This window comes from Symsagittifera roscoffensis, chromosome 2, assembly GCF_963678635.1.
Source record: "Symsagittifera roscoffensis chromosome 2, txSymRosc1.1, whole genome shotgun sequence".
Lineage (NCBI taxonomy): Eukaryota > Metazoa > Xenacoelomorpha > Acoela > Convolutidae > Symsagittifera > Symsagittifera roscoffensis.
The window spans coordinates 11,864,222-11,886,631 of record NC_087063.1 but is presented as its reverse complement, the minus strand read 5'-3'; the positions used below and the strand labels follow the sequence as shown (position 1 = coordinate 11,886,631).

At 35.1% G+C, this 22,410-nt stretch overlaps 2 protein-coding genes across 10 annotated transcripts in view; both read right to left on the bottom strand.

Moving 5' to 3' along the window:
* The window catches only part of LOC134840715 (dynein axonemal heavy chain 2-like), a 446,672-nt gene that overhangs the window by 252,254 nt on the left and 172,008 nt on the right, over nucleotides 1-22,410 (bottom strand). The gene's annotated exons all lie outside the window — the stretch shown is intronic.
* LOC134840607 (uncharacterized) overlaps nucleotides 6,129-22,410 on the bottom strand; it is a 36,740-nt gene continuing 20,458 nt past the window's right edge. Inside the window, exons 4-7 of the mRNA XM_063856534.1 lie at nucleotides 11,230-11,356; nucleotides 7,195-7,247; nucleotides 7,010-7,042; nucleotides 6,129-6,264 (exon numbers count right to left, since the gene is read on the bottom strand). Coding sequence (XP_063712604.1) covers nucleotides 6,257-6,264; nucleotides 7,010-7,042; nucleotides 7,195-7,247; nucleotides 11,230-11,356 — 221 coding nt within the window. The 3' untranslated portion in view covers nucleotides 6,129-6,256. The remainder of the gene's footprint in view (nucleotides 6,265-7,009; nucleotides 7,043-7,194; nucleotides 7,248-11,229; nucleotides 11,357-22,410) is intronic.

Here is a 22,410-nt window from a genome sequence, read left to right as displayed (position 1 = left end):
CTTCTATTCCGTCTTTGGCCAGGACGGAGACGGACATTTCCATCACGGCTGTCCATTTGGATCGCTCGATTGGTGGTTGTGCGGATGCCTTCTGCCAGAATGGTAGAATACTCAGCGGGTTTTTGTATCGTGCTGGCTGCGACATGTCAAACTTTGTCCTATCAGTACTTACTGAATCCGAACGGATTGGCAACTATGTTGGTAACTCAATGAAGAATAAAAGATAACCGAAAAATAATTTTTTAACCGTTGCTCTGAGCGATCCGTGCTCTTAGATTTAATGACTGGCCGTGTTGCTCAAGGTTGCTCTGATTGTGTGTTTGAATTAAATAGAAAGAATCGTTTTTTGAATGAAATTCCGGTTTTAAATTATTGCCAAGCAAGGGATCGTATTTTTTATCGCATGTGGTGCGGAACACTATTGGCCTTTGTGTAAAAGTACTTTTGCGATAAGCAAGGGCATTGCAATCGGTTACTAAATTATTTTCCCGTAAATAACTTTGTTCACAGAACGGTCAAATGGTAATCAATAAATTTTACACCCATTGGTTAAAACTAATAGTTAATTAATAGCATGGTTGCTGTATTGGCCTTTCGCTTACGGTAAGAATGGCACACGTAAATTGACACACGGTGTTCAGCTTTAATTCTGTCGCACTTATTTCTGAAGTTTTTTAGACCAAAAGTTTTTCGAAACGTTAGTTTTTACAGTTTTAACCTTTTAAACCAGTTTTTACCTACTAGCGCTGTTATTATAGTTTTCGGCTTGTTGAAACCGAAGTTTTATCTCCATACGACGAACTTAATTTGTACAAGCATTAACCGTTGTAGAATTGTCACGTGAATTGAGCTCCACTGATAGAGTTGACGTTTGCGTAGCTAATTTTCTTAACTGCTAGCATTGAAAACTTTGCTTTCTGATGAATATTAGTTTTATTTACCTCCAATACTCTTACTACTGACAATTTTGGTTCGGACTTGGGGTGATTTTGTTTCAATCAGTCAATTTTCGGCAATCAAAATATTTACTTTTTGACTAAAAGTTTTTTTATACCCCGTTGAGAATATTGACTCCCTGAAATCAAATAAAAAAAAGATATTTTACCTCCGATCATTTTTGCTAACTTCTGGGAGTTTGAAATTGCCAATGTCCATGCTTTGGACTTAGTTATGCGCGTTTTGAAATTTCTATTCATAATGCTTAAATCGTAACGCGAATTATTTATGGCGAGTTATCCCGCACAGCGAAATTGTTCCAAACTGAATGGAGGCTAGCTAATTGGTCGTATGACTTAAATTCTTACCTCGATCTTTCATCTTGTCCAAAATTTATAGTTTTTCAATATTTTCTTTTCCCAAAAACTATTCGATATGGACTAAGGGGGAGTCGGAACGTTCTGGGCTTTGCCCTGGGTACGAGCAGTCTTGTTTGAATTCAAGACTGTTCTACGCAAAACAAACAGACTTGGATCAGGAACAGCATGTGTCGTGCAGACATAGCAAATGAAGGATTTGCTGCACTATATTCCGAAAGCATAACTGGTTCTCTGATAACGAAAGCATAACGCAAGCAAAGTCCTACTGGTTCATAGACTAATCAAGTTGGGCTTTAAAAGCTGTTTTTTCAGATGTTTGAATCGCCAAAAATGGTCTGCTTAATTCGAGTATAGTAGGTTTCTTAACATTTTCATATACTGTTTCTGCGCCATTTGGGAAAAACTGTGCATATACAAAACAGTCTCTTGCTAAACAGTCCAATACAAAACGGTCCAACAGATCATGTAATGAAGGAAAAAATCAGTACAAAACAAAACAGTGCGGTTTGAGGTCGCCGGTGGACGCGCTACGCGCGTATTGCCGCTTCGCGGAGATAACCGTCTCTAAATTTCGTAGTAAGTCCTACCCTCTGTTGGCAAGCTCGCAACACGTTGGCGCGACTGCGGTGGTCACTAATTTGTTCATTATGTTTGTTGTGACAATTCTCGGCCTACCGGCTTGTTGAAACAATTATTAATTGGGACTGTTTTTCGGACTGATTTGTATCGGAATGCTTTGTCGTTCTTTTATATACTTTTCCAGACTGTTTTGTTTTTGGACTGTTTTGTATTGGACTGTTTTGTACAGACACGGGAAAAAACAAGTCCATTAATTTTTCATAGAACAAACTCGAGTCTATAACTCTAACCTCTGTTCAGGAGATATTTTTATGATGATCACCTCTCTAAACGGTTAATGATAGACCAAAAACGGCCCCTTCGAAAGATTTGATCCAACTGAATTCTAAAAAATATCATCAACCGTGTAATAAAATTTAAATCCAACAGCTTAAGTACGGCATCATCTTTCAACTTAATGTCTAAGAGCACCTTTCTAACAAGTTTCGATAGGCTGGCAAAATACGGCCTCCAAAGCATTGTTTGAGCATCATAATAATAGTAAATTGTTGTCAGGCTTTAGTATCAGAATAAAGCAGAATTTTGTAGAATTCATAACCCAGTCTCAAGCCTGATAGAGCGTCATTAGACCACAGTCAAACAATTCTTTGACAAGAATTTTTGTTCTGACCATTGAAAAGGGGAAGGAACATTGTATTCGGGTTTTATTTTTTTTTGCTTTTTGCTTTCCACTTGGTTTTTTCTTTCTTTTTGCTTGGTTTGAAATTTTTGATTTTTCGTCTTATTTCAAGCAAATAAAGCGAGCGAGCAGTCTTGTTTTAATTGTTTAAAAGCGTACAATAGCTTAATTTAAAACGTTAAAATTTTGTTTTGCTTAAGTAACGTTAGTTTACTAAGAGTACTTTAGCGCCTTGTTGGAAAATTCAAAAAACTGCAAAAAAAACTTGAAAAACTTTTCGAAAATCAAATTTTTTTCGTTTAGTAATTTTTCTACAAAAAATGTTTTTCAGTTTGCTTATTTTAGTTGGCTGTTGAATATACCTAATCCACAGTTTTTTGTTCGGCTCCTTTTATCACAGCATGCCAAAAAAAAAACGACAATAATTTGAAAAAATATTGTTATATATTCTTAAGACTGGTCGGAACATTATGTACTAGTTATGCTAAAAAGTGCGAAATCATCATGGGGCAAAAAAAAATACAAAAACCGGTAAAACAGTAGATTAGATATCGCGATTAGCAAGCGTTATCAACTGGAATATAGATTTTTTTCGGGCTTACAACTTGTTAAACAGAATCAGTTGAATCAATTGGTATCCTGGTTCATAATGAATTCACATTTCTACGTGTCTCCGCCACACCTAGTTTGGAGGTAACGCATACCTCTGGGACGCCAAAAGTTTTGGGTTCGAAACTGACCGGACCTTTTTTCAAACGGGAAGTAGTCCGTTTCAAAAAAATTGTCAGTTTGATAACTTCTGCTTATGTTTTGTGGGCTTAGTTGCCATATTGTAGATTTTAAATTTTTTTATTACCGTTTTTTAGTGCTACCTCTGCTTTTTGTATTTTTACTAAACTTGACTGATATATATGTATATGTAGATATTTTTCGTTTTCGTTTGAAAACTTATTTTTGCCCAAATGATTTCGGCTTTTTTTCATCGACTTAGTGACTTAATTTTGAGTCGTTGCTACAGAAAGATATTTTTCATGCTCACCTGTTGATCGCGCAAAAATCTAATATTCCTTATAGAAATATAAATCAATTTTTTCTTGATAATAATTTCCGGCTTTTTTGATTTTTCCTTTTTTTCGGCTTGATAGGTTTATGCATACATTAAATCGGCTTATTGGCCTCATATTGCGTCATTCGACGAGCAGAAGTTTTTGTGTGCTTGTTTGTGTTTTCAGTTTCAGGGGGACTTAATGCTTTCATATAAACCTTAATTTTTTTTGATATGTTTCGTTTTTTATTTTTCCGTTTTGGCTTGATACGTTTTGGCCTATATTATATCGGCTTAGTGTCCTCACGAGCAAATGAAGTGTTTTGAGAATGAGGTGGTCTTAACAACTTTTCAGAATTCTGAAGTCTTGTTGTTTTTTTTCGGCTTACAGTGTTTCTGACAAGTTTTTTTCGGCTTTGTTTCTGCTGGGTACATTATCTTCCGATGCTCATTACACATTCTATTGCCTTGTCATGTTTTTTTTTTCAAAACTAGCCTTATTTTTTTTTAATAGGTCTAGTTTTTTTACCTTTTCGATTTTTCTTTTCGTTTTCTTGTTTGGTTACGCAAGTGATGCGAAGCTCAGCTTCGCCTCAATGTAAAAATAAGTGACCTCCAAAAATTTGATTGTGCTTCATTGAATATCTGCTAATGAGAAAAGTTATTTTCATCAAAAGTATACTTGTGTAACTTGCTTGGGCCCATATTAAAATTATTAAAATTTAAAATTTAAAATATTAAAATTTTGTTTCGGCTTTCGAAAAAAGTTCGAATTATTTATGCTTGGTATGGTTTTTATTCAGTCATTTTTTGACTGTTTAACTAAGCATTTTTGATAGAATTTTTCTATACCATCTGCAAGATATAGACAATATTTCGTTGTGTTATGGTGGTTTGAAAATTGCTAATTTAGCCAATTTGGAGCTGCGGATTAATGCGATCCAAATTGAATTGAGGCAATTCTTTTGGTGGTATCATTAGAATACAAGACAATTAATACATTTTTTTGTAGTTTACTTTTGCGTGTGGGTGGATTCAATTGAAGGAAAAATAATTTAAAAAATCTTTTTGTAGTTTTTTTTCTATTATTTTGTCAGTTTTTCAAGCAAAAAATTTAAATTGGGCTGAAAATGCAGACGGAACATTCAGGGCTTTGCCCTGATATACGAGCAGTTTTGTTGCTTTCTAGTAAATTGAAACCAAAATCAGCCAAACTCGACTGGAGTAGTTCTCGATTTTTTCGCATCATTAGAAAGCTTTAAGTGGTTTCTAAATTGTAGCAGTAATTATCCTAGCAGTAACTATGTCTCCTAGCCCACTGGTTTGCCTAATTTCCGTTCTTATATTCTTAATACCAAGAAGCTATCTGAGCCTTCAAAACACTGAGTGATGCTTAATGTTAAATACAGGTCTGTAAAGAAATATAATGTATTTAAATATATTTTCAATAAATAAAATACAATTAATAATTTTTGATTGAGAAAAACAAAGTCGATTTATTTTATCAGAACAATTTTTAATCAAGGACAAGCTCAGCATAAATGTGGGTCCCAAAATAAGCGCTAATTGTTCCAATTATTGAAAATGGGGAGAAACTTTGTATTCCGATGTGTTTTAGTTTTTTTTCCACGTATTTGGAACGTATTTTATGAGTATGCTCGGAACATTATGGTAACACGCCACAATTTTCTTGACCGTATTTTATGAAGATGGTCGGAACATTATGGTAGCACGTGGCAGTTATGGTAGCATTTAGAGAAGCGACAACTTGCCGCAGAGTAATCTGACTTAAATTTTATCTAAGTAATTCGCGATCGTTTGATTAAGCGGTCATGCCTAAGCGGGCGTGGTATTCGATATGAAATGTTTTGTGGAATAATAAGCAAAGAACTCTGATTAAATTGCCTTGTGTCGAATTGTCGCTTTTCTTAATTGCTAAAAAATCACACCAAGTAGTTGTAGCTAATATTTTTAAAGGTTCATTCTACGATCTGAAAGGGATATGGATATGCAAGGTACCAAGTTTAAACAGGTTGCTAGGTATCGCCTTTTGAATGGTTTAAGCCTTGTTCTTTCTAAAATGTAAAATTTATACGTTTCAAATTAAATTCCAGGAAATTGAAAGGAAAAATAGAGAAGTTCCATTTGATCAACTATGGGAAAGAAACGGTTGATTGGCGACAAAAGTTTTGATCTGCTGATGACCGCCACATTGAAATATATGTATCATGATTTCTTCATTCCCGTATCCAATGGAAGCTGTTTTTCTTGATAGAAATTTTATGTAGGTTATCTAGCCTTAGTTTTCTCGTATTTTCCGTGCAGAAATTATCTATTTTTTTTTCTAGTTTAGAAATAAACAGTTTCTGGAAAAAACCAGAAATCAGGGCTCTTTTCCAGTCCCCCCTTTCAAAATACCGGGTTTTATGTTTGTTTTACGTGTTATTACCGCTAAATGCGTGATGTCAGAATTAGGATGAGAAATAAAGAATTTAAAGAAAATCCATGCTTTCTTTGAACATTTCAAAAAGAATTTCTGACCAGAAATTAGATTAGATACAAAATATTTCAGGTCAGAAATGAAGAATTTTCTCAGTACGGGTAGTCATTGAAGCAAAGTGTATCGATCGGGCTTCTTTATATCACTGAAAACAAAAACAATAGATTAACAGGCATATCAGGTTACTGTGCAAGTAGGTGCAGTAAGTTCCAACCACAAAATGTTTCTGCAATATCGATGCTAAAAATGATGAGGAAAGTTGCTCAATTTAAGAGTTTAAAACTTTTTTGGCCTTGGGAGAGGGAAGGAAGAGTGTGGCGAAAAATGTTGATTTTCAAAACTTGTTTTTAACATCTTATGGGCGGGAGATGATTTTTCAAAATATTTTTTCTAAAAACTTTTCATCCTTTTTTTTCGAAGCAAAACTTTTCCCTTGGTCTCAAAATGCATTCGGAACATTCAAGACCTCGCCCTGATACAAGCAGTATTGTTCAAAATGAAATTCAAGTATGGAGGGGAAAGTGTAAATGTGCCAAATTTTTAATTCGCTCTACTCTTTCTTGGCTTACCGACTTAGTTTGCTCTAACTCGGACATAAATAAAACATAAAATTCAACACGATTTTTCAGTGCAACTCGAAAACGTTTGAATTTTTCATACAGATTTAATAACTATTAAAAGTGCCTTAAAATAGTAATTCACCCGACCCTATCAGACGCTTTTTTTCGTGGAAAAAGAAACGAAACACCGGATTACCAAACACCTCCCCATTTTCAGTGATAGAAGAAAAATCAAAACTTCAGGAAAGAAGAACCATTTGAATATGTTAACGATCAAGGAAAAATAAGCTAACGATTATATCTGATTTTCACATGCTTATCAGAACATACCTGATGTCAGATTCTTTGTTATCAGGTTGGTTGCTGAAAACAATACCATTAATTTCATTAACACAACAATGAATGTGAACAAAGTACTTAAAATTCAGAATTGTACCATATCAAAGATTGCTGATTAAAAAACAATTCCTAATTTTTAGCAAAAATTAAGAAAAGAATACTGTATAGTTACCAACCTGATGACAAAATTTCGAAGTCATTCAATGCAGCTCGCGTGTTAACTAAAGCTCTAAAACAACCAAAGAGAAACTGTACATATAAACAGCTAAATGCCGAATTTTCATGATCTCTCAAAATACAGGAACTAGAAACGTATGCAGCTTTATATAAATCGACTGCAATTAGCGCGGATCCTTTCAACGATCACTTTCAACAATCAGTTTGAAAAAGGGTTCGTTACAAAGTTCGCATTTGGCTAACTTGATTTGGTACATTATAGGGATGGATATTCGATACCGAGTTGAGACGTGCGATTTATCTTTCGACCGAGCCTAATTGGGCACATGTCAGAGTTCGATCAACAGTTCATAGTCGAGAAGGCCCTTTGTTCGAACTCGAAGTCGAAATATAAAGTCGAGTCGGTCAAAACAAAAAGTCAAACCCAAAGTCGAAACATAAAATTGAACACAAAGCCGAAGCATAGTGTTGAACACAAGTCAAAACATCGAAAAAAAATTGGGCGCAAAAAATTACAAGTAATTTGGTTTTTTTGTCATATTTTTTTGCTGTATATATATATATATATATATATATATATATATATATATATATATATATATACAGCAAAAAAATATGACAAAAAAACCAAATTACTTGTAATTTTTTGCGCCCAATTTTTTTTGTATGTGTTGTGTGTCTGTGTTTTGCAGATAGCAAGACCAGCATATTCGATACTCAATGGTAATTTATCTTCTGTCAAACCTAGAAGAACTGTTTTTTCTCTCGACCGGAACTGTTTTTGCTCAAAAAAATCCGCTGTCGCAAACTGGTTTTTCCTCGGCCAACCTTCGGAAGAAATGTTTTCTTTTGGTGGAATTAGGTCAAATGGTTTCCTCGGTCGGACATATTAAAAAAATAACAAATTAGAATGGAAACGGTCGAAACCTAACGAACCTGTGTTGATAAATTCGAAAAATATCAATCTTCGGCCGAGTCTTTTACATTCCAGCCAAATTCCATATTTTCAATCAATTCGAAATAGGGCAGCAAATTGGGATAACTGGATAACTTTAATTTACATGGGTCGCTGAAAATTTAGTGCAATTGTCACGCGAACGAAAAGCAATTAGGACTAAGCAGGCATCTTTCTACTTGCCTAATTGAATAAATCGTAACAAACTTTTTTCTGAAGTTCTTTTTTTAGCAGTTTCAAGTCTACTCGTATTAAACCTATAATGAGAAGTTAGAAATATACCGATTTTTTTCGAGTCTGTGGGAACAAAAAAAGCAATTCTTTATCCGCGTAGTTATCATAGGGGAATTGATTAAAGAGATCCATAGCTCACTTTAATCAGATTTTGTCTTAAATTTTCGACACTGATCAACCTTAATTCAGTTTAGTTTGGTCCAGAAAAATTGCTCGTACATATATTCCAGCCACAATTATCATTTCAAATTCGAAATAGGCAGCAAACTGGAAAAAAAAGGAACTGCGATAGATTAACATTAGCGCAAATGCCACAAACACGAAAAATATGCTGGACTAAGCAGAATTTTTTGCTACTTGACTATTTGACTTAATTAATACATTTTTTTTCCTGATTTTTTCCCCTCAACAGTTTGAAATCTTTTCCTAACGAACCTGGATTGAGAAGTTCAAACTATTTCGATCTTTGTTCGAGTGTGCCGGAACAAAATAAAAAGTCTCCATCCTGGTAGGTACTATAAAGTAATTGATTGAAGACATCCATAGATCACTTTTATTAGATTTTGTTCTCAATTGTCGTCAATGACAAACCTGATGTCATTGGGTTTAGTTTCGTCTGAAATTCATCTCTCGTTTATATATTCCAGCGAAGTTTCAAAACTTCAATTCAAAATGGGGCTGCAAAAGTGGATAGCAGGATTATTAAAACCTACATGGTCGCAGAAATTTTAGTTCAAATGCGAAAAACAATTGAACTAATCAGGGCTTTTTTGTTACTTACCGATTTGATTGAACCACAACAAATGTTTTTCTAAAAGTTTTTTCTCTCTTAAACAGTTCAAGTCTCTTCCTAACGAACTTGCATTGAGAAGATCGAGAAATAACAATCTTCGGCCAAGTCTGTCAGAACATAATTAGCCCTTCCCTATCCGGCTAGGTACCATAGGGGAAATGATCGAAGAAATCCATAGCTCAATTTTGTGTAGTATTGTCAGCAATTGTTGCCACTGACCAACCTTATTTAATTGGAAATAGTTGTTCTAAAAATCAAAGGTTGACTTATATTCCAACCGCATTTTACTTTTTCAATTCGAAATGAGGCAGAAAACTGGGTTGACTGGATGAATATAATTTACATGAGTTGCCGAAAACTAAGTGCAAATGCCACACTTAAAAAATGCAAGCTTGACTGAGCTGGTTTTTTGTTAATTGCCTATTCTTATGAATCAATTCAAATTTTTCTTCTGAAAGTTTCCTCCTTCATAAGTTTCAAGTATATCCTATTGAACGTGAACTGAGAAGTTCGAAACAAACCGATCTTTGGTCAGGTCTGTCGGGACAAAAACAGCAAATGTCGATCCGGTAAGATACCATAGGCGAATTGATTGAAAAGATCCATAGCTCGATTTAAAAAAATTTTGCTATCGATTGCTGCCACTGACCAACTTGAGCTCATTGGCTTTCGTTCGGTCAAAAAGTCAACGCTTGTTTAAATATTCCAGCTTCACTTCACATGTTTATTTCGAAATGAGGCCGCAAAAGGGAATAGCTGGATGAATAGAATGTACTTGGTTCGCCAAAAATTTAATGCAAATGCCACACGTACGAAAATCAAAGTCGACTGAGCAGGATTTTTGGTTACTCGCCTTTTTGGGTTATGAGTATCTTCCTAACGCACTTGGGTTGAAAAGTCTAGAGTATACCGACGTCTGGCCGAGTCTGTTGGAACATAAAAAGCAAATTTCTATCCAGGTAGGTACCCTAGGCGAAATTTTTGAAGAGATCAATAGCTCAATTTTAATAGATTTTGTCATTAATTGTCGCCACTGACCAACCCTTTTTCATTGGTTTTAGTTTAGTCTAAAACTCATCGCTTGTCATATATTCCAGCCCCTTTTTACGTTTTTAATTCGAAATGAGGCAGCAAACTGAGATAGCTGGATGAATAAAATGTACATGGGTTGCCGATAACTTGATGCAAATTCCACGCGTACAAAAAGCAAACTGGCATGAATAAAGTGACACAAGTCTGGTTAATTAGATTTGAAGCTGCTCTCAGTTTATCGGCTATTCAATTTTTTTCTAGTTTGCTTTGAAAACCAAAATTATTCAGATTAACAATCGAAAATTATTCAAAAAAAAAAAGAAATTTTTGCGAGACTTTTTAGGTCAACGAAGTTTAGGTCAAAGAAAAATAGTGCTAATTTATGTGATTTCGTTTCGCGTTATTTCGGACTTTACATCGGGTTATATCTGCTACTCGAATTCGACTTGGTTGTTGCATGTTTCTGAGATCAATTGACTCGGTAAGGACTTTGAAGAACTCAGAAAAAGTATTTTTTATCGTTTGTTCTTGTTGAAAGTCAATGAACTTGTTAAAAGTTCGATAACGCTAATATTGAATAGTATGTACATATGGGAGCTTACTGCAGTTTGAGTTTACATCTGGTTAAGTCATGTCTGTACTTATTGGAATTACCTGCAATGCAAATGCCACGAAAATCGTAGCGGACTGAGCAGAATTTTTTTGTTACTCGCCTTTTTGGGTTATGAGTATCTTCCTAATGCATTTGGTTTGAAAATTTTAGAGTATACCATTGTTTGGTCGAGTCTGTTGGAACATAAAAAGCAAATTTGTGGAATTACTTTGTGGAATTACCTTCAATTCTAGGTGGCGGAAAATGTTATCTGGTTTGTTTAGACTGATTTGTAACCTTGACTTTGATCAAAATCATTAGAGTCGCTTACCTGAATGTTAATGACTCGCTTGTCTTGCCCTAATAGTTAACTTTTCCCCCATAACTTTTCAAATGCTAAATTATAGAATTTGAAAATTTTTTCATACCTTTTCATAATTTCATCGGAATGCGTAGTCATTTGAAGGAGAGAGACAATCTGTAGCACAAGGATGGCTGCACAGAGGGAAAATTTCATCACAAAATCCCAAATTACCTTTGTACAGCAACTGCAGCCTGTATTTCCAAGATAACTCAGTGCAAATAACTCAGTTAAATTTTTAATCAATCACACTTTTGTCTGATTGGCTCTTTTTCGATTTCTCCGCACCTGCAAACTCTTACTGTATTACTTTTGATCACTACTTTCGATTGTTATAAACATTGATATGAGGACTATTTTCATGTGCATGTGATTATATTAAGAAAAAAAGTAGATTAAGTTCAGATTAAAATGTGCGGTTATAAAGAGAAAAAAAATTAGGCGGTGTTCAAAATGATAGAATCGCTGCAAATAACGACTAAGTACAGCTTATATAATGACTGAAAGTGCCCAAAAACTAAACATCAAATCAATCTTAAAATCTGTAGTGCTGCACGTTTCTGAGAAGCCGATTGCTGCACAGGTGAGATCTTTTACTTTAGGAGGTTGTTATGATGACAAAAGGTGTTAGCAATTAGGGAAGTAACTATCATAATAGTTAGACCATGCGAACAAAAAATTAGGCCAATGAAACATCGCAAGTGAGAGAGGGGGAGCAGAAAAAAGAAAAGGTGAAAAGCCCTGAATAAACTATAGTTCGCACTAATTTCGGAACAGGTTAAAGCATGAGCGGATCTAGAAATTTTCTAGGGGATCTAGAAAGGAGCAAGCGGAGTTCCAAAAAAAATTTAGAACTTTAAGTTTAGGTGGGTCAAAATGAATTTACGATTTCATCCCGTGTATTAATTTACTAGATCAAAATATGCTGTAGGCTAATTTTTGAAAAAGCCAAAAATATCGTTTTTGGCACATTTTGAAAGGTTTTGACCAAAAATAATTCTTTGTTTTTTGCAGGTGCTTCCCTTCAAAATTGCTATATACTGGTGCCAAGTTTAATTTAAGATCAGTAGGAAAAAAATGGGTTATTTTGTAGAAGAAATCGAGTTCATTAGCGGGGGACAGGAAAGGCATTCGCCCCCAATTCGAAAAACTACCAAATATCGGTCAACCGCAATTGTGATACAAACTAACTAACGAACAATTCTCTCAAATTCTTAAGGCGGTAATATCCCATAGTCAGCAAGCAGGCCTTTGCAAAGGGCTTGGGAATGGTCAACTGATGAGTAATTAATTGCGATTAGTCGGACATAAATGAACTGAAATCAGTAGCGGATTTAAAGGAAACGGAAAACGGACCCCCCCCCCGCCTCAGGAATTCGACCCCTGCCGACTTAAAGGGTCCCCCCTTTGTACTTATTTGCTATATCCATTTTTGGTGACTGATTTTAAAATTTTTCTAAAGGCGCCTTTGGCGCCAAAATATACTAATTTTGCGGGGGGAGCGCGCGCCGAAAAAAAAGCGATTTTTTGGTCAAAATTTTCCAAAAAGTGCATAAAAACGCCTTTTTTGGCCTGTTTTTTTTCAAAAATTTACCTATGGCGCAGAAAATTGTGCCAAATTAGGGTCTTAATAGTGATTTGGGAGAGCTCAGTCAGAAAATCAGTTTGGTTGACCTAAAAAAAAGTCGACAAATTTTTATTGAAAATCTGCCCCCCTCCGTAAGTTCCCGCGCCTGACTGAAATCATTTCTTTCATAATTTCTCACTACTGAAAAACCAGGCCATTAATTTGCTATTCAAGAGTTTCGAAACTTTTGAAGAAAGTGACGGCTGATATAAAACAATTTTGTCAAACATTGCTACTTAGAAAGTCAAAATTTGTCTAAAAAAAACACACCCGAGCTCAAATATTCCGTCACTTTCTTCAAAAGGGTGTGTTTTTTTAGACAAATTTTGACTTTCTAAGTAGCAATGCTTGACAAAATTGTTTTATATCAGCCGAAATTTATTTTTGTCCTGAGCTCTAATTTAAAAAATATTTCATTTGTGATCATTTTTGTTCCGAATTTCGAAGAAAACGGAATATTTATGCTCGGTGTGGGTTTTTCAGTCAAATTTCACCAATCGAAATAATTATTTTGAAAAAAATTTTTTTTTACCCCATTGAAGATATGGAGTTCCTGAGTTCAAATGTAAAAAGATATTTAACCTCCGATAATTTTTTTTTTTTAATTCTCGGGGTTTAAAAATTGCCAATTTTGCCAAATTCTGGACAAACTTGAGCGCATTTTAGAGAGTTTATTCATATTTTTGAGATCGTTATTTATGCGTGGCGAATTATCCCGCGCAGCAAAATCGTTCCAAATTGAATTGAGGCTAGCTAATTGGTATTATTATTTCGTACGACTCAAAATTTTACACATTGATATTGTCCAAAATGTATAGGTTTTCAGTATTTTATTTTCCCAAAACTATTCGATTTAAATTAAGAGACAGTTGGAGCATTCAGGGCTTTGCTCTGATATACGAACAGTCTTGTTTGTAAAGTTATGAGGGTTTAAAGATTGCAAATACGGCCAATTCGGGACAATTAACGCGCAATAAAATTCGTTAGCGGAGATTTGATCCCTTTTAGAAGTCGGTCTGAGCAAGATAGTTGTCTTAATTGCTACGTTACTAGGAGAAAAATCTATCACTTTGTACTTAATATGACGTGTGGTGGAAAGTTTTTACAAAAAATCTCAAATTTAAAAAAATAATAAATTTTTTTATAATGAATTTTTCATGTGATTACTGTTCCATAGACCTTAAAAGGCATCGGAACAATCAAGGCTTCGCCCTGATACGACGATCTTGTCTTATTTTGAAACCAACTCATTAAATTAGGCAATATAATCAACAGGAAGTAACGTGCTTTAAATTAAACAATAAATTCGATCTTAGCCAAAAGTTTTCCCGGCAGAACAGTTTTTTTCCTGCTGAATTTAAAGACAGAGTTTGCCGTTGAACCTCGAAAAACAGCTTCCCACTCACACATAGCTTTTATCAAACTTCGCCAACCAAAAGCTTTTTCATTAATTAAGTTTATGAACAATGATTAGCCCCCTCACGCTGACCAACACCGGCATTTTACTTCAGACTGGGCTGAGCTGTAGTGCCATCATGTTGGAAGGAGCTGGCCAATCCCCTATTCTCTCAGTTTCTCCCCACCTTCTCTACAAAAAAACCTAGCCCCGAAAATATTGCGTATGATTCCAAACCAGGCCCAAAACATTGTTCTCTATAAGGAGTTCAACAGTTGGCCATTTATCGGTTACAAATCATCTTAACCGGACTTGTTTTAAAAGTTAATTCATTGTTCCGACTTTTGAAGAAAGTTACGGATAATTGTGCTCGGTGTGTTTTTTTTCTCCAGACAAATTTCAACTTCTTAATTGGCTATATTTGACAAAAAAAAATTTTTATCATCCGAAAAGTATTGTTGTCCTGAGCTCAAATTTGAAAAAAAATATATTTAACCTGTCGCCGTTTTTCGGATTTAAACAGTGCCAATTAAAATAATTTGACCAAATTGAGATAGTCAACGCGCGTTATACATCAGGCCTTTATCACGCGAAATATTTTATCTTTCTTTGAAATCTCTCTGAGAAATTGTTCCACTTTGGACTGAGGCATCCTATTGAGACTATTTGATACTTTGCTATAGCGATGAGTTCTGCACTTTACATAGCATGTGGGCAAGGATTTTTTAAAAAAAAAACGCTGTGGGCGATGATTTTCAAAAAAAACTAATTTTTTATGTTATCTTTTTTTTGAAAATTGCATAATTTTTTTTAAAGCGAACAAAACTCCATAGAAAAAAGAAGGCAATCGGAACATTTAGGGCTTCGCCCTGAAACGAGAAGTCTTGTTGAGTTTCACCTGTAATTGATTTCCTCCAAGTCTTGCTCATGCTTCACGTTCATGTAAAATGCTACGCATCTTAACAAACAATAAATGGGACCAGTCACCCTAATGCTAATCAATCATATAAACTAGTATTCTGGAGGTACCAATCAACTCGGATTGACCAAATTTTCAATCATACGTCGCCCCAAATATGGCTCCAATGAAGCCAAAGAGAATTGAAAACCTATTTATATTTTAAAACAAGACTGCTCGTATATCAGAGCGAAGCCCTCAATCTTCCGACTGCTTTTTACGTCCCATTTAAAGACGTTTGATTGAAAAATTGCCGAAATAATTGAAGAAAAAAAGCTTGTTTTGTTAGCTAATGTAAGCTACAAAGGAATGTGTTTAAGGTCTTCTATCCTAACAATACGACCAATTGACTTGTCTCAATTCAATTTGGAACGCGTTAATCCGCTGCTTACGCCGTGTTAAGAACGCAAAATTTTGGGTTAATTATCCCAAATTAGCCAAATTAGCAATTTTCAAACCCCCGGAGTTTAACGAAAAATAGTCACAGCTGAAATATCTTTTTAAATTTGAGCTCACAACAACAATTTATTTCAGATGCTATAAGAATCCGTCAAAAATGCTAACTTAACAAGTCGCAAATTGACCGAAAAAAAACCACCCCAAGCATAAATTTTCCGCACTTTTTTCAAAAGTCGGAACAACAACACAATTTTATGTAGATGACGCGACATTCGGTTGCATATTTTTGTTCCAAATTTCGAAGAAAGTGAAGAATCTATACGCCTGGGGTGGTTTTTTGACCCAGACCGATTTAACAAAAGTTAACAGCGTGTGGGTATTGATCCGTGAAATTTTGGATTGCCAAGATAAGTTGCTTGCGCTAGACTAAAATGCGGATGGCTTTGCTGCTGAATAAAATTTTGATAGTTTCAATACGCGAAATATTTATGCGTGGCAAATTATCCACTTTCATAATCGCTCCAAAATGAATTGAGGCAAGCTAACTGGTCTTATTTTTCCGACTTTCGTAACAAAAGGAACGGAATAGTTGTGCTCGGGATGGGTTTTTTCTTCAGACATATTAAGACTTTTTAACTAGCCATTTTGACGGAATTTTAAAACATCACTCAAAAGGTAATTTTATGCTTAGCTTAAATTTGAAAAGATATTTTTACCTGTGAACGTTTTTTTTTGTAAAGTGATGGGGGTTTAAAAATAGCCATTTTGTCCAATTTGGGACAAGTAACGCACGGTATATTTTGCGCTATTAACGGGTAAGCGGATATTTAATCCTTATTAGAAATCATTCCAAATTAGTTGAAGGAAGCTTATTTGCCATAGTTGATATGTTACTAGAAGCAAAATTTATCACTTTGTACTTAATATGGCGTGTGGTGTGATGATTTTCAAAAAAAACTCAAATTTTAATTTTTTGGTTTTGCCCTGATACGAGCAGTCTTGCTCGATTATAGGGGAATTGGAGTTAGAAGTTATCAATGATTCTATAAGGGTTGTGAGTTAGGACCGATGGGTATAACTCATAGAGTAATTTCGGATAGGGTACACCGTCTGCTCGTCACGCTATCTTATTTTCGGCCGGATAGGTTCGTGCAACTTCTTAGTCTAATACCGATCCTAATCTTACTCTTATACTGTCTAGTCTCAGGTTGTTTAACTAGTCTCTGCTAGGCTCAATAGATCTAGGGTATACTGGTTTATTGCGGCTGCTGAAGTACTCGGGAGAGTTCAACTAATTTCTAAGTTAAATTCAAATCTCTCTGGTGCTGAAATTACAAGTAATTTCAGCACTTACAAATAAGTGGATTGTTAGTTAGATGGATCATGATTGGTTAATATTAAATACTTTACATTGGTAAAATATCTAATTTATCCAATCATAAAATGTAGTTTAGATCAGGTTCCACCCATCCGGGTTTTACAGAGTTTTTTTAGAATAGTCTTTCTGTAATTCAAAGGATGGATGATGGACGTTGGTGTTTGGCGAACATCATATTTCTTCTGGGTTCTCTTGTTAGAGAAGTTGCAGGTTCGATCATTGTGTCATCTCATGACAACGACTGGGTTTTCGCAACAAACTCAAATCTGATTTCAGAATGGTTGGCTATGTCAGGTTTTTCTGTTTCATTGATGAGAACTTCTTTGTGTTTTGATCTTGTCTGGGAATGGCGTGGAGATTGTGCGTGGAGGGGATGCCTGGTTACTCGGATCTGTACGTATACTTGAACATCGAGGTGGTCATTGGTCTAGTTCAATGAAGTCCTTTTCTGCGAAGTCAAGTCGTACTCTAAATCCTTTGAGTTGTGATTGTGGGCGGCATATTGATTGTGGTTGGCCATTCTTTTTCGAGTGTAGTGGTTTCATTTTGTCTTTGGATGTTTGTCTTTGGTGTTGTATGCTGATCTATATATTGCATAATATAATTTACATTTTATAAAACTTTTATTAGTTTAATATTTTTTAATTATGATTTTAGTTAGTTGTTTTCACAAAAGCTTTTTGTTTTAGTTCAGTTATTTTGAAGAGTTACTCACCCTTGAGTAGCTCTTATTAAAAATAGGAGTATGGTCACAAAGCGTGGATGTAGCGCGGTGGGTTAGGCCGGCTATAGAGCATGCTCAGGACGTCCTTCCTGGTGGGTTAGGCCAGGAGTGGGAGTATGATTGCATGCGGTTTTTGTGAGAGGTCCTGTTATGTGACAACGTTTTATGTTGGGTTTGTTGTGGTTTTTCTTATGTTTTGTTGGTTGTGTCCTTTTTTCAAAAATCAAATTGTTTGTGGTATGGGTTTGTCTTTCGACTTTTTTGTGTTTTATTATTTCTTTCTTAGACTTTATAATAGTCTTCAAAAGAATAAATTATCCAGTTTTAAACTGGGTTAATCCGGTTTGGGTACCGTTGGTTTCCTTTTCTTAGTCATGCTGTTATGCTATGTGTTGTGGTGTTTAGTAAGCTGCATTAGTTAGTTTTGTTTAGTATATAATTCCTTTCCAACCGGGTTAAAGGAAAGTTTGAAACCTGTTATCTTGTGTTAGAGTTATCGAGTGTGAAAGCTTGAAACTGAAATTCATTATTTTAAACAATTCTTCGTGGGCGAGCTGTGCGAGTTTGGATAGAATTCTTGTGCGAGTGAATGAAAATAGCAAAAGGTTAGTACTGTATTTGCTTCTTATTAATTTACTACATAGAATTTTATCTTTACTGCTAGTTGTTGGGGAAAATTAAGTTACAAATTTTCATCATTATTAGATTTACTGCTTGTGGGGGAAAAATTTATAAATTAATTTACTGCATTGGTATTATATTTATTTAATTGTTGGTGCAAAAATTTAATAGGGTTTTAAACAGTTTTGAAGAAGTTTGCTATTTTTTATTTTTCTTTTGTGAATTTTTCAGATGATCTAGGATGAAGGCTAAAATTCTAAAGAAAACATGGATAAAGAATGGTGAGTTTCTAATATTTAAATTAGTAAGTAATATGTATAATTCATACTTACCTGTTAGTCGTCGGGGAAGAAACCGTGGGGGAAGATGTCGTGGATGAGATCTGAAGTTGTTAGTAATTTGGCTAAGATGCGGATGATATTTTTAGTTTGAAGCAGTGGCCAAAGCAATTGAAGTGCCTTAATGGTGGTTAGTTCTTCAGTGCCAACTGCAAATTCATAAGGTGTGTTTTGGATTAGATTATATAATTTGTGGTTGAATTTAGTGTTATGGATGAATTCTAAAATGGGGATTTCTATAGGTTGTACAAACTCGTGTGGGATGAGGAAGGGTCGGGATTCTTCTGCGTTGAAGGTCTTGGTGATGGGACAAAAGATATACATTTGGGTTATGGGATCATAATTTCGAAGAATACCATGAAGGTTAGTATCTTTAATGCAATATGTGAAGTTAAGAAAGAATGGTGAGGTGTATTTGGAATTGATGAATTGAAAACGATGGTGTGGTTGTCTGGAGGGAGTGTGTAGGTCAAAGTGATTTTGGATGAAACGATAATAAGTATATGTGTGTGTTTGTTTAGTGCGCAAAATAATATCGTGTGAGCAGTGCAAATCTCTTTCATGTGGTGCAAGGAAATGAAAGGTTAGTGAAAATATTTGGAAGCGTTCTTTAAAACTTTCGTAGGCTTGCGTGTCTGTTAGTGCTTCTGAAATAATGTGGTCAAACTTGCGATCGAAGATATTTAGTGTAAATACATATGGTGTTTTAATGAAAAATTTCTCGGTGATTTGTGGGTTAGCGAAGCGATCGTCGTCTAAGAATTGATCTTGGTTAGTTCTGATGATGTTATGATCGTAATATTCTAGTGTATATTCATTAGCTCGGGGTGCAGTGTGTGTTTTTAGTGATTTTTTATATCCAATGTAAGTAAATTGTCTAGGTGTTAGTGTTGTAGTGAGTCGATATAGCATGTCCTTATTTCGTTCTAATTCGATATGAGTGTTAGATAAAGGTAAGCAAAGGGGATTTGTAAAATGATAATATGAGGTCCAAGGAAGGGTAGGCATTAAAACGTATTCGTCTACAAAGCTGCGTGTTTCGTTAGTGTCGTGAGGGGTGTTTAAGGTGTATTGTGGAAATGAGGGTAAGGTGATAGCTAAAAATTCTTTTGTGTTAGTGTGTTTTGGATGATTTATATATTCACGGGCTGTTCCTGGTTTTGCTGGGAAAGGATGGTTGGGGAATTTTCTTTTAAAAGTGCGGTAAGCTCTATTAGTGCTGAGTGAAGATTCAGTAGTTGTGGATGATGGTGCTAATGATTCAGTATAAATTGAAGAGGGTGTAGGGGTAGGAGGGTTGGATGAATCTATTGTGGATGAGATTTGGTTTATGGTTGGGGTGTCAAGGTGATAGGGTTGTTGTTGTAGGGTAATGAAATTATCTAGTTCTGGGGAGATTCGGGGGGTGTCTGGAGAATGAGATGATTGGTCTGAGTAAAGTGAGGAGTAGGTTGGAGTGACTTGGGAAGCATAAGAGGGTGTAGAATTGGTTGGGTCAGGGTTATTTGGTAGTATGGGTTGAAAAGGGGGTTGGGAAAAATTTAAGGAATTGGTGTGAAAATTATTTGATGGAGATGGTTCAGAGTCGGCAAATTCATCGGGGGTTTCAATATTCGGGTTATTGAGTTGTGAGATGGAGTATAAAACTGAGATGTGTGAATTAGTATCGGATTTCATGCCGGATGTTACATTACTGGATGGGAAATCGGGTGGCGGAAAAGCAAAAAGTGGTATTATTGGGATTGGAGTGGTGAGGTTGGTTGGGTGGGAATTTGATCGGTGTAGGGATCCAAGTTGTCGGCTCATCGTGGGCTAAAAAAATTATTATTTTGAGACTGAAAAGCGGTGGTATGGGGTTGTTCTATAATTTGTTCATAAGTATTTTCATCTTGTGAGTGGTGTGGCATTATATGTTGGATGGGACTTTGTGATATGGTTGGTCTAAAATTATTATGTGTTATGGCTAAATTTCGAAAATTACGTGGGACTAGGGATAATGGATGGTTATGTGGTAGGGGTGGTAACTGTGGTGCTGTTGGTGTTGTGTCTGCATTGTTATGTTCTTCGTCGTATGTGTTCTGTCTTGTTGCTATTTTTGTGTTATATTCTTTTATTTGTGCGTCTAAAAGAATTTTGTTTATAGATGTAGAAAATATTCCAAAAAATCCTGCAAATAGTATGCGTGCTACACTTGCTTGTCTATTGACTTGTGTGTGTATAGCACATGTGTTATAGATTCCTTTTAAGAGTGAAAAAAGAAATCCAATAAAGTTAAACATTGCGTATAAAATAGTCAGTTTTTCTAAGATGTAGTAGGGCCATCCTAGAAAATCAAGATTTTCATTCTTAAGTGTAACAAAGCTAAAAATATTGATAGGTGATATATCTTGGGGACGGTATTTTTCACCGTTTAGATATATATAATCTTTAATGTCCTTAAAATATCCGCTATAGTCTTGCGTATAGATGTCTGCAAATCCTGCGGTTTCGGCAAGTTTGCGTAAGTTTTGGTCAATTGATTGTCTTTGTATTGTGTCCATTTGTGTTAATAATTCCTGGAATTGTTGTGTTCTAATGTGATGTTGAATATCTGATTTTGAGTATATTCCTATTGATTGTAAGTCTATATTTGGGCTTCGAGCGATAGCGCGAATGCTTTCTGGTGAAAATTTTTTGAGTGATTGCATTAATGTGGGATATGGGGTGAGAAGGTAATATTTATCTTCATCAGAATTTAGTTGTACTACGTTGTGGCTATTTTCTGATCCACATGGAACTGCGGTATCCCAGAAATAGGTTCTTCGTGAAAGTGTGTCAACGAAATGTACTTTATTCTTATAAAAGATAGGGATTCTTTTATAGCATCGTTTATCTTCAAAAACGTATAGTGGTGATACTTTTTTAGTACAAGTATAAAAGCATAAGATGTTTCCTTCATAGTCTAAAAAATTTGATCTATTTCCTGATAGTAAATATCCTGCGTAGGGTATTTTTAATACTGCTAGTGCAAGTGATTGTAATATTTGTGTTCTTTCTAATTCGCATAGTTGGTGTAATGTTTCTAATTCGGAGAGTGACATTTCTTGAAAAATTCGGCTAATCGTGTAGTCTAGTTTCATATCTAAGTGAATATTATAGTGGATATTACCAAAATATGTACTATTCATTAGTGATAGTTCTTGTAAACGTGTGCTTTGATCGTCTTGGGGCTTTAAATGTCCACCAGGTTGACCTGTATTCTTTTGAAAATTAACTGGTATATATGATGTTCCTTCGTTTAGGGGATGACTTGTGGCGTATGGGTCGACTTTTATTTTTCCAGTGGTCAAGTCGAATCCATTTTCGTATTCAACTAATTTTTCAGAGTATTGTGTTTTGTGAAGTGGGTTTCTGTATTTACATGCAAGTTCTGTTTCTTGATATATTTGAAAACGTGTTAATTTATTTTCTATATTATGAATGTTTCGAAAATTAGAACTTATTTTTCGTAATGGATTTACTTGTTCATATGGTATTGATTGTATAAAATATTTTTCGTGAAATTTTATCATACGAGCGTGTATTTTTGCTACTTGAAATGTTGTACATGTGTCTTCGGGGAACCAAACAATTGTTGCTTGTGTTCTGGTTGTAGGGTCGCAATAACCTTGGTCGTTTTTACAAGGTAATCTAATTCCTTGATAAATCATTGTGTTGTCTGATAAATCTCGTGTGAGTTGTATTTTTTCGAGTTGTATTTTCCAATCGAAAAACATTATTTCTTGGTATCCTTTATTTTTTGTGTCTGCTTTGCAGTTTGATGGGTCA